Source organism: Notechis scutatus, chromosome 2 (genome assembly GCF_049901735.1).
Source record: "Notechis scutatus isolate UNSWTSFEM ecotype Mainland chromosome 2, rNotScu1.2, whole genome shotgun sequence".
Taxonomy (NCBI): Eukaryota; Metazoa; Chordata; class Lepidosauria; order Squamata; family Elapidae; genus Notechis; species Notechis scutatus.
In genome coordinates, this window is record NC_142010.1 from 59,629,287 (window position 1) to 59,642,465 (window position 13,179).

Below are 13,179 nucleotides of genomic sequence, written 5' to 3' on the forward strand. Positions count from 1 at the left end.
GAAACAGAGACTCACTGAGACTGAGACTAAACAACCCAGGTTTCTGACTCCATCTTATGGCCGTTTGAGAAACCACACCCAAGTACAGTTTTAGGATTCTCTTAAAGACATAGTATTAAAATGTCTATCCTAGTTTATATATTTCCAACCCAAATAACTGTTAGGTGACTTACATTCCTAACATTCTCCTCTTTTGGGTAGGACAATATATACAACCTTACATTCTAAGTCCATAATCCTCACAGCAAGCCTTATGCTTTACAGAGCCTTGGGCCTTTGTAAAATGATCTGCTATGTTGTTTTCTGACATACAGTATTCTAGCTTAATCATCTTACTTTGCACACATTGTCTCACATTTAAATATCTTAAATCTGTGTGTTTCATTCTTGTTTTAACAGCAATATTTGAAGCCATCTGTATTGCTGATTGGTTATCTTCAGAAATAACAATAGAATCTGTTACATCAATTCCCATGTCAATTAGTAGTTGCTTATACAAAACTAAAACTAACTGTACATAAGAAAGATAAACATGAGAATTCAGCCTCCATTGTTTACAAACTTAGATGTTTCTGTCTAATAGACCTCCATCCAATCAACACCTCTCCCAATAATACTACAGTGCCTGATGTAGATTTTCGTGTATTTATGTCTGTAGCAAAACTTGCATCAGCATATGCAGCTACTCAGTTCATCTTTAGGCTTCAAATACAATTCATAATGCATTGTTTGTTTCAGATATCTTAACACATGCTTAGCAGCTTGCCAGTGCCTTTCAGTTGGCTCAACATTAAATCTTGCTAATTGATTAACACTGTATGCTATATCTGGTCTTGACCAATTACTGAGATAAGATAAACTACCAATCAAAGACTGATAAATGTTCTTATCAAAAATAGGACTTTGAACATCAGTATGGCTAAACTCCTGGCTCATCAGTGTTTTAGCCGGTTTACAAAGTTCCATTTTAAAACTTTTTAATAATTGGTTAATTTTATCTGCCTGTGAAATTTTGTATCCTCCCCTAGTTCTATTTTTAAACCAAGATATTGTTTGATTTCTCCTAATTGTTTTATTTTAAATTTCTTTTCTAACAGTGAAATTATTTTAGTAGCTTCTTGTTCAGTTTTGGTGATTAATGCTATGTCATCAGTAAACAATAGCAACAATGAAATTACACCATTACTTTCTTTTTTGAACAAACATGGATCAGCCATGCCAGCTACAAAACCTATCTTAGTTAATTCTTTAACTATACATTGGTTCCACTCATATCCTGATTGCTTTAAGCCATAAAGACTCTTTTTCAATTTCCAGCAATCAGTTGCATTATCATTTTTAATACCTAAAGGTTTCTTTAAATATATAATGTATTGCAACGGTGCATGCAGATATGCTGTCTCTACATCCAAATGATTTACAATGTATTCCTCCTTAGTTGCCCACACTGCTGCTGCCCTTAATGTAGTAGCCTTCAGACTAGGTGCAAACACCTCATTGTAGTCATTTGCTGTCTGATTGATCCCTTGTGCTACTAACCTGGCTTTATGGGTAACAGTCCCATCTACACCTGTCTTTAGCTTATAAACCCATTTACATCCTATGGCATGTTTACCTGGTGGTAACCTAACATTTTCATATACCTCCAGTTTTTGTAATGATTCCAGTTCCTTATCCATTGCTTTCTGCCAAGCAGCCTGATCCTTAGCAGGATACAGTTTTAGTTCATTATAATTACTTGGAACTATATTCACTTGGCATACAACACTAGCCTGATATCTATCAGGTGGTCATGTTACTAGGGTTGAACGTCTTGGTAATACAGGGCTTACTGGTGGACTTTCCTGTGCTACCTGCTCCTGTTCTTCTATCTCTTCCTGTGCCTGTTCTACTACTTCCTCCTGTTTTTCCTCTTTAATGGCTATTTGTGGTTTACTTATTTCATCTTTAGGGACTATTTGGGTGTCAATAATAACATCATTGCTGGATTCCTGTTCCAGTTTATCCCACCCAACGTGCTCAAGAAATTTTGCACTAACACTACAATAAACATGAGCTGTGCCTTGATCCCAGAATCTAAATGATCTATGGTTGGCCTCATAACCTACAAAAAATAACTTCTTAGCTCTATATTGTCCTTTCAGTCTTACTTGTGAGGGAATATGCACCCATGCTGGAGCTCCAAATGTGTGTAGATAACTTACATTTGGTTTTCTGCCATGCCAATGAGTGAATGGCAATTCTCCAGTTGTTGTGTTAACTACATTGTTTAACACATGGTTACTACACATTATGGCCTCACCCCAGTGTTTCAGGTAAACCTGAATCAGATAACATAGTACGAGCCATGGCTTGTAATGTTTGCCCTCTTCGTTCTACAAATGAGTTGTGTTGTGGTCTGTAAGGTGCAGAACGTTTATGCTCGACACCAGCCAATTTCAACATAGTGTGGAATCTTTTGTTAACAAACTCAATCCCGTTATCAGTAACTAAAGTAATTACTTTACGCTTCATTTTTCTCTCAGCAAATCTTAGCCAGTTAAAGAAATGTTGGAATGTTTCTGTTTTGTTTTTCATAAGATAGCAGAAACCGTACTGTGAGTAATGGTCCTTAATACTCAAAATATAGCAGGCACCTCCCAAACTAGGTTTCTTAGGACCAATTATATCACCAAACACAACCTCTAAAGGTTCTTTGGTCTTAAACCCTTTAAGTCTGTTTGCAGGAGTAACCTTACTTTTCTCCTGACTATAAGCATTACAGTTTAAATACTTGCTACAGGGTTAATTTTACTCCCTCTGACAATTCAACAGTTTGTTTGAGCATTTTGAAATTAATGTGCCCCAGATGTATATGTAGTAAATGTATATATTCATCATTTGGCTTAACATTGTTATAAACTGAGTTAGCCATCTGCAACTGGTCATCATGTATCACATATAAATCATTCTCTAAAGTAGCAGTAACACTTTTACTCTCTTTCTCTATTATACAGTTATCTCCCCTAAAGGTTACTACATAACCAAGATTAACTAAAGCTCTTACTGATAAATTAAATTTTAGTTTAGGTACATATAACATAGTTAAATGTTCATTAAATGTTCGTTTACAATATGCAGTACCTTCACCAGAGGCCTTCATCTACCATCCATTTGCCAATGATACATGTTGCTTACTCGTAGACATCTTTACAAACCTCTTTCTATCTTTAGTAATGCATTGCGATGCTCCACTATCAACAACCCACAAATCATGGTTTACAGTTGAATTGCTAGACATAGCTAAACTAACATTCTTCTTGGCCTTCTGGTGATTACCAGTATTCTGTTGTTTTCCCTTCTTACAGAATTTAGCTATATGTCCCCTAGCCCCACAAGAAAAACATTTCCTAACAGTATAGGCAGTTGAAGACAAATCCTCTTCTTGTGGTTGTTCCTTCCTCAGTTGGTCCCTATCCAGCCGTCTTCTTGCCTCTTCTAACAACCTTCTGATTATGTCAGTCAATGTCAGTTTATCTCTGGGCAGGACTTCCAGTGAAGATAAGTAATCATCATAACTTTCATCCAATGAGGAAAGAATGATGTAAACTTGATGTAGCTCTGAAAACATCAGCTCCTTTTCATGTAGCTCTTGAAAAGTTCTTTTCTCCACCTTTCAAAAGACGTGCTCTAAACAGTTTACGTGTAAGATGTATGTGTGCACCTACATTGTCACGAACATAAATCCTCTTCAAATTCTCCCAACACCTAGCAGCAGGCTCTTCTCCACGAATATGGACTAGTTGCTGGTCACTCCGTGTTAGTCCAATTATACAAAGAGCTCATTCGTTGTTCTGTTTAAAGTCAGCAAGCTTCTTGGCATCGTCCTCATTTTCTGGATCCCAAGCATTTACATCTGGTGGATTTTGAACTACGGTCCATAAACCTTCTCTATGCAGAAATAGACTGCACTTCATAGACCAGGAAACATAGTTTGTTCCATCCAACCGGGTTATCAGTGATAGACTTGTTGAAGTGTCTTGTGCCATCTTTACCAGGATAGTAACCCACAATTAAACAGTAAACAGCTATCTGTATACAGTACTGTGCATTCACACGAACTCTCAGTTATCTGAGCCTGGTATGGCCTGGGCCCATAAGCAGTGTTGAGGTAATTCCCCGTTACGAGAATGAGCGCATACAGGGAGACGTAGTGGGAGTAGGGAAGAATAACACACACACAGCACACAGATACACTTTACAGTAAATGTAGGTTTTTACTTCCAATAAACGTTTAAGCACAGTCCAAACAAGCAGTCCAAGTCATTCACAGGTAAGGCAGTCAGTGTTCAGTTCAGGGATAATCCAAATATCAAAGTCCAGTATCAAAAAACAGTTCAGTAACAGACTTACATCAACGATCAGTAACAGTCATTAGGAGGAAAAGCAAAACTCTCCAACAGAAGGAAACAGAGACAGACTAAGACTAAACAACCCAGGTTTCTGGCTCCATCTTATGGCTGTTTGAGAAACCACACCCAATTACAGTTTTAGGATTCTCTTAAAGACATAGTATTAAAATGTCTATCCTAGTTTATATATTTCCAACCCAAATAACTGTTAGGTGACTTACATTCCTAACACATACACACAAAGTGTGCCAAGGCACGCCCACTGAACCGATGGTAAAAAAATTTGAAACGCACCACTGGCTATTGCTATGCTGATTTTGACTCTGCTTTCATTGGTACTATTGGATTTGATTACAATTGGGATCTTCTTTTGGTTTTAGGAATATATATTGCCCACAGCTGCAACCATGAGGTAACCATCCAATTAGTCTTCAATCTATGAACACAATTGGGATTGGAACTTCTGTCATTAAGCAATCCGATGGTTAAGTGTGTTGTATCCAATTTTAGGACACTTTTTTAATAAGATCATTAAGCATATCATTGCAGTGATATTGGCTTCCCCCACTGACTGTTTGTCAGTGGGTGGCTCGGAAGATCTTCAGTGGTGATCATGGACACCAGGTTTATAGCCAGGCTAAATACCTAAAGCCAGTGGTTTGAAACATAGAGCAAACTAAGTAACACAACTCAATCAAACACATTTTAGCCCAGGATCCTATATAAGCCAAAATTGATATTTAGGAATGGATAAAGCCCTCTCACAATGATCAAACAGTGATATTATGCTTGTTCAAAAATAACCCCAACTAAGTTATAAATGACTTAGGGTGACTGCTAAGCACATCGGGGATTGCAACTTTCTAATAATAAATATACCATCAATTTATTTAGAATCTCAGGTTGCTTAAATATGGTATGCTATCCTTTTCCTTAGTGGGGGAGCATGGCAGCCACTGTGTGACAGAGAAGATCATGCTGTGTCAATCAAAGAATGTAAAATAACTGTTGTGGTTTGCCGGCAGCCGGTGCAGACAGCAGAGATATCGGACAGGGAGGATGAAAGGGAACCAGTCAGGGACTCTGGCGAGGACTTGGACAAGAGTCCTGCATCCAATGCAGGGATGGGGCCAGGACCATCTTAAAGTGGGGTGCTGCCTTCGGAGTCTGGCAGCAATAGACCCAGGGGAGCCTGTTCCCAGTGCACATGTGCACAGAGCTGCTAGAAGGAGAGAGCAGCTGAAGCAGAGGGGGAGACTTGGGAGTAAGGCTGGAAGGTGATTGCCCCTCCCATAAGGGATGAAAGTCAGCCCTCGGTGACTTGCTCTTTTCAGGAAGCAAAGAAGTTCATGAGATTCTGATTCCTCAGTGAAGCCCTGCGAACTCTGGTTTGTTTTTTCTGGAACTCCTATTGGTTTATATTCTAAGTAATTGGACTTCTGTTTCTTGGCAGCATTCTGCAGCATTGAAAAGCATGCTCTTATCTGGAGGAACTGTGTCTAATGAGTTTTAGCTGGGAATGCAAGTAATTCCCAGCGTCGTGTTAAAAAAGGTTTTACTTTTAAATTCAGTTGATGTTTTATTAAGTTTGACGAAGCCTGGGTCAGAACAAAAACTGAGCCAAAAACAACTTGAAAAAATTAAAACATTAGGAAATGCTAAGGAACAGGGACCTATTTTTTTTTAATTATGGCGCTAGGCATTTGTATTTAAATTGGAAATTTGCTGAGCATTCAGATAGTAAGATTCTGATGCACAGCAGGAGACCTTTAAACAATAAGAATAAAATATAGCTATGAATGAAGAAGAGAGAGAGAAAGATGAGAGTTAATTAGATTATGGTGCACCATCTCTATTTCTCTTAATTCATACAAGCAAGAAAAACAAAAAGTTCTGAACCAAAGACTGCCCCCCCAGCATTAATCCTAAACGGATATGTTATCTACAAAGAGAACTTGGATAGCATTACATCTTCTTAGCTAACAGGAAACCAATTGTTGACACAAATGTGTAGGGGGGAGGAGTGACTACACAGAAGGAGATTTTGTAATGTAATTAAACTTCATTTTGCAAGTGATTTTTGCAACAAAAATGACATTATTTTTACTGCTCAGAATTTTTTACAAGGGGGATTTTACTTCATTTCCTTGTGCAACAAAGCAAAAATATTGTTTTCAAAATGTTAACAACACAAGTGTAACAGCAACTTACGTTGTTGAGTAAAATACTTAAGTAAAAACAAATTAAAATGCCCACAAAGTTCGGAAGTAAACCAATCATGTTCTCAAACATCAAGAGGAGTAGGATGTGAATAAGCAATGTGCTTGATGATGCAGGAGGAAGAATGGACTATTAAATACAGGTAGTCTTTGACTTACAACTACAATGGAGTCTGGCCATCGTGGTCATAAGTTGTGAAGGTTGTAAAGTGGGTTGGTCATGTACCTCACCTGATTTTACATCCATTTTTACAGCAGTCGTTAAGTGAACCAATGTTTCACTATGGAGGTGGTCTTGCTGAAATTGGAAGTAAATGCTGGTTTTCAGCAAAATGTGGTCATGTGACCATGGGATATGGCAAATAGCTGTAAATGTGGCTGTGTTGCCAAGCAACAATGGGGGAGGGACTTCAAATGCTCTCTGTGCCTCTGACTCTACATTTTTGTGCAGGTGAAAAAACAAACCTGGATCTTAAAGTTTCCTATCAGTTAAAAGCAGAGTTAATATTATAAACAAGCCAGACTCAGAAGGCAGCTTTAACCAAGCTTTGAAACTGGCTTATTTTTGAAAATATATTCCAAAAACAACAGGAAAAGGGCTCCTTATCAAGCCTTGGTTTAGAATGAAATTAGAAACTGGTCTCTGAAACAAAATTTAAAGGAAATGGGTATTTTTAAGTGCCCATCCATTATTTGTGATCTTAGTACAAAGCTGACCTCTATTTCATGGCTTAACATTTGGAATACAGCTCTATGTGTTCTTAAATTTAAATTGATTTCCCCTCTCAATTTGTGCCATTCTGAACTCTTAACCAGAAGCCATGAATCACAACGTCTATAGTTTTTCAACCATTTCTCTATTTATTTTTACTACTAGAGGGCTGCTCATTGTAGGGCTATATTAAATACAGGTAGTCTTCAATGCCACTTGATTTTAGGGATAATTTCACAGTTGTATTACTTTCCAATTTACTAACCTGATGAGGCACAAGTCCAAGAGAGGTCGGAGGTTCATTCATTCTGTCATCACTGCTGCTTGCAACTGCATAGCCTCTAACAAAAAGGAGGAGAAAGAGAAACTTTCTGTACAGAAGAGCTTGGCATTCGTTATGTTTTAAACATGATTTTATTCCACGTGAAGTAAAACTTGGAATAAAATCCAAATCAACATTATTTGACTGATCTTCAGAAGGGCAATGTTTCCGAGAAAGAACTGGAACAATAAAATAAAACTTCTAAAATATTTCTTTCTTTTCCACAATGATGGCTTACCCTTCTGGATGTTGCAAAATGGATACCATTAATTCAACAGCAAGTGCTCCTGCTACCATGGCTAATCCTGGTCGACTGACCGTACACTGTTGATCTAATGTCCGATCCCTGGTGGACTGCAAAGGAAGAGGATACATTGTGGGGGGTTTTTTTCTCTACACCTTTTCTTCTAAAAAATAAAATACAGAATAATCTTTCCAATTACCTGCTAATAATCCCAAAAATAAAGAAGAATATTTGTAGCCATGGTGGCGCTGTGGTTAGAATGCAGTACTGCAGGCTACTTCTGCCAACTGCCGGCTTCTTGCAGCTCAGCAGTTAGAATCTCACCAGGCTCAAGGTTGATTCAACCTTCCATCCTTCAGAGATCGGTAAAATGAGGAGCCAGATTGTTGGGGGCAAGATGCTGACTCTGTAAACTGCTTTGAGAGGGCTGTAAAGCATTGTGAAGCGGTATATAAGTCCAAATGTTAGTGCTAGTGCTAGCTTAGAGTTGACATGAGGGACGTTTCATTACCCAAACTAGGTAACATTATCAGACTGATGATGTTACTTAGTTTGGGTAATGAAACATCTACCAGAAAACAAGCAACCTCAGAGAGCACCAAGGACCCCTAATAATCCCATTTCCTATTCTTAAATGCGGGTGTCTCTTTGCTTTTCAGGGGGAAAAAAGGCACTGATGCCAAAAATCAAAATGTAGTCCTCTTCCTTCTTCTGACAAGATAGAACTTCACACTGGAGCTTGAAAATAGGTCCTCCACTTTTTTAGAGAAGATTTTAGGAATCAACAGTACTCTACAGAAGAGTTGGAATTGATAAAACGCTTTCATTCCCTTTCTTTTTTTAGAGAAATACAGCTTTCTAGAATACTTTTCTTATGTCATTATGGTGGCAATAAGGAGGTGATGGCAGGGGTGACTCTTTTTAAGTCACCTCTGAACCATATCAGTAGAAATAAATATTCCTGTAGTGGAAAAAAAAACTTAACAGATTTTTCTCACTGTCATACTAATGCAGAGAAGGAGAAAAAAAATTCAAAGCACAGTCCTATCAATTTGCTTAAGCTCTACTTACATCTCCTGGTGCAACTACATCATTGCAGAAGTAGCAACCAAGTTTATAGCCAGGAATATTTGAAAAAAGTGATGATCCCAAAAGATCGGCTGAGCCAGAAGAATTATTGCATGGAGAATCTCCAGTTTCATGATTCTTTGGTTTTTTTAGCCCATGTCTCATCACGACAAATGTGTCAAATCCCAAAGCAGCATTGATGACCAGCTGTGTAAATATGGAAAAGCAAAGGAAGTGATGTTTAAATTTAAGCATATACAGTAAGCAAAATATTAAAAATAAAAATGAGCAACCAAGATTGCATAAGTAAAGCTTATTGCTCAAGTCAGATAAGCCTCTTTATCATGTGTTCACCAAATCTACTTTGGAAGACTCCCTGATCCATTAGTGTAGTTTTGAAAAGGAGGCATAATATGGGGGAAAGGACAAGTATCATTAGACAGAAAAAATTAGTACTCTTTTAGTACATGTAATGTAGTTAAAACATTTTCCTCCTTCTTTTCTACTTAAAAACACCCACAACCAAGTTAAAATGCCAGTACTTGATAATTACAGCTTACAAAGATTCAGATTTAGTTAGATTACATAGGTATTAACCTCCTGCATGGGAATTTCTTTACTAGGGGTCTGTTAGAATGAGGAGGAGTAGAAGCTACAGGGAGAAAGGCCCAAATTCAAAATAAGAAAATTCTTGACCACAAGAAACATTAAGTAATGGAACTGTCTGATTTCTGGAATGCTGAGCTCTCCATTATTAGAGGTTTTCAAACAAAGATTGGACAGTCATTTGTCTGGATAGTTTGAGGATTCCTCCCCTGGGCAGGGGTTGGATTATAAAATTTCAAGGCCTCTTCTTACTTTACAGTTCCATGCCTCTGTAGCTTTTTACAGTTCAGATAGGAGAAACTGTTCAAAAGCAGAGACCAACAACCTAGAATAGCAGATTATGCATTTCAGTGTTAAAATTATAAAACAATTCCATATTTAATGCTGAATAGGCTTCATATACTTTACAAATATTTATTAGCATCAAATTAAAAAATTATTAAAACAATTTCCCCAAAATATTCAAAAAATATTAATAGCCTTTCTGAAAAAGCCATCCAAAAATAGCATTTTCAGTCTTTCTTTCTAAACTTTCAATATACATGGAAATAAGAAAATGAAATTAAGGTTTTCAACCTCATCCCTCAACTACTTGTTTTAAGTTCATCAACCTAATCTTTGGTCTAAACTTCAATGAAGAACACTGTATGCCAGTAAATATAAAAAATAAACTCTGTAACAGTGTTTCTCTTCCTTGACTACTTGAAGATATGTGGACTTCAACTCCCAGAATTCCCTGGTCAGTATGCAAGAAGTTTGTGAGTGGAATCCCTACATCTTCAAGTTGCCAAGATTGAGAAACACTATTCTGTATGCTTAGTGAAAATGTTTTCAAAAAGCCTTTGACAACCACCCCCTCCCATTTTAAAACTGCCTGTGGGAAATGGTACATGCGATACCTTTCTCTTGCTGGCTGAGATGACAGCAGGAAGCCATCGACTTTCCCTGGTGTCCATTAGCAAAAAGATGACATCGTGACCATCAATCAGCTTTTCCAGCTCAGCCACATCCTTTTGTGCTTGCTGTAAGGTTGTTTCAGAAAAATTCACAGGGTGACCTGGCATTGGGATGCTCATGTTAAAACCTTCAGCCCTCTGAAAGGAACACAAGAAGGAGAAGAATACAAAGACTTGTCACAAGGCAAGCAAAAGGTTTTTTTTGAAAGCCAACACGGAAATATGCAGCACCCTCAAAACTCTTTCCATCCCACTGTTTTTTGTTTTGTTTTAGGGCAGAATAGTTATTGCATACCATTGAGAAAATAAGTGGTATCTCAGCCACATTTGGAATCGTTGTTGAGTTTGAATCATGCTCACTTCAATCTTAAACAGCTGTTCTAAATACAGAAAATGCTCCAGTTGTAGCAGACTAAGGCACTGGTTAAACAGACTTTATAAACGAAATTAGAGGTAACTTTTTTGGAAAAAGAAACAGAAACAATACTTGAGGTCTTATACTAATGGAAAAGTTGAATTGTAACTGTTCCTTGAGCTGCACACCTGCCTTATGAAGACATAATGCACAATTGACTGTGCCTTGCCAAAACAAACCTCTCACAATGTAAACATTCTCATTCACTTTAAAGGTTTTAGTTCTTCCAGCCTGTTGTTAATCTGCCCAGATACTGCTGTCCTATGATATAATCCTCATTATTATTCCTCTTGTATAATATGAATTCTAGCTATAGGAAAAGTGTGCTGATGTTGGATTGTGCAGACAATAAGCATGCTAGTACCACAGGTATCATTCCTTCCTTCCTTCCCTTCGCTTCCTTCCCCTCTGCAGCCATTTTGAATGGTCTGCAAGGTAGCTCCATCAATCCAGCATATACCAGAACCTAAAATGATTTCAGATTCACCCGCCTCCCCCATGAACATCTATGGAGAATCTCTCACTTCCTGCCAAGTAACACTAATTAAGTACTGAAGCAAAAAAAAAAAAGATATTTAATTATAATCTACTTAATAATAATCTACTTAATTATTTCTGATCAAGTCTTTACTTCTCTATTTCAAAAAGAAAACAAGGAAGGATCATTTCGCATAGCAATGGAGAAGAGGGTATTGTTCCCTGCCAACTCCAAAAGCCTGAAATTATAGTTAATATTTTTTTCTGGATTCAACTTAAAGAGACCTAGAAAGAAAACTATAGGTATAGAAAAGATGTATTTTGCCTGCTTATTGATAGAAATACTTCATTTTTTTTGTTTTTAGCCAAAGTAGAATAGTGGTAAAAATATGATGAAAAATTGGTGTTCCTGAAAAATAATATCTTAAAAGGGCATGTGTAAATAGGCATTTCTAATTATTTTCTTGATATGAACTGCATACGCTAATGTAACATGGCATATTATTTCAGAAACTAAAACATTTTAATGTTCTGGTGTTAAAATAGATGGTATATTAAAGAGAAAGGTGACACTACTTGAGACAGAGCCCAGAACTGTTGAAGAACACATAAAATATACAGCTAAGAAAGCAAGCCCTGCAGCTTACAGGCCAACAGATGGCAGAAGAAAAAAGTTTCCAAATTCAGTCAATACAACAATCTAACAGTAGCATGAAATGATGTCATGTTTTCATTATGCCAGGATGTTTACACTCAGCTGGCATTTGTGGAAGATGTTCATTGAAAAAAAAGTCTAAAAACCAAACTTTGCACTGCACTCTCAGTATATGTCACCAAAGCATTCAAAGCTTCACGCTTCTATTTCTGTAAGCTTCCTTTGCTGCATGTTTTCCAAGTTCGACTTCCTATTGCAACTCCTGCCTCTCCACTTTAACTCTTTGCTAAAGCCCCCTCCTGCATGGAAGAGATAATAAGGACTTCTCCTTACAGGAAATCCCTCGCATTCATGCTCCCTATACAGCAAGGATGTCCAACCTTGGCAACTTTAAGACCTGTGGATTTCAACTCCAGCATGGCTGGCTGGGGAATTCTGGGACTCAAAGTCCACAGGTCTTAAAGTTGCCAAGATTACATAGATCAATTTTCTTTAAAATTAGCAACATTTTACTCTATGCATTTTAATTACAAGATCTATGCCATGAAACTATACTAATGAATTGAACAGCATCTACCTCATGAAACATTCAAACAAAATCATTATCAACCTACGTAGAGCTGTCAAATTAAAAAAAGAAGGTAATAATTTACCTTATATTACTTTGATAAACTGATTAAATCAAGAAAATTAACATTATTGAGAAGTTAATACAAAGAAAGTGGAAAATCATCTTTTTGTCATCTTCATCTTCCTCCCCGTTACAGAATAACCAATTTTCCAAAAGTCTTTTAGTATATCTGAGACACACATTTGCTAGCAAACATGCTGATGTTCAACTGATTTTTTTTACAAGCAATCCTTGCAAGATTGCAGCTTAGTTCTGTACAACTGCTATCACCATTTCCTACTGTATTATTTTTCAATTTTTCTTTTATTTCATTTTATTTTTTAATCAGATACGTGACCTAGAGGTGGAGCTCTCGCCTCGTAATCAGGAGGCTGTGAGTTCGATCCCAGGTAGAAGCTAACATCTGCTCCTGCTTGAGCAGGGGGTTGGACTAGATGACCTCCAAGGCCCCTTCCAACTCTTGTTATTCTGTGTTCTATATAA

General features: G+C 37.3%; 1 protein-coding gene across 2 annotated transcripts in view; it reads right to left on the reverse strand.

Moving 5' to 3' along the window:
• Positions 1-13,179, reverse strand: part of ATG7 (autophagy related 7) — a 105,218-nt gene that overhangs the window by 73,604 nt on the left and 18,435 nt on the right. For both annotated transcript variants that reach the window (XM_026680560.2, XM_026680561.2), the window contains exons 12-15: positions 10,462-10,656; positions 8,960-9,163; positions 7,883-7,998; positions 7,588-7,663 (exon numbers count right to left, since the gene is read on the reverse strand). In XM_026680560.2, the coding sequence (XP_026536345.2) occupies positions 7,588-7,663; positions 7,883-7,998; positions 8,960-9,163; positions 10,462-10,656 (591 nt within the window). The remainder of the gene's footprint in view (positions 1-7,587; positions 7,664-7,882; positions 7,999-8,959; positions 9,164-10,461; positions 10,657-13,179) is intronic.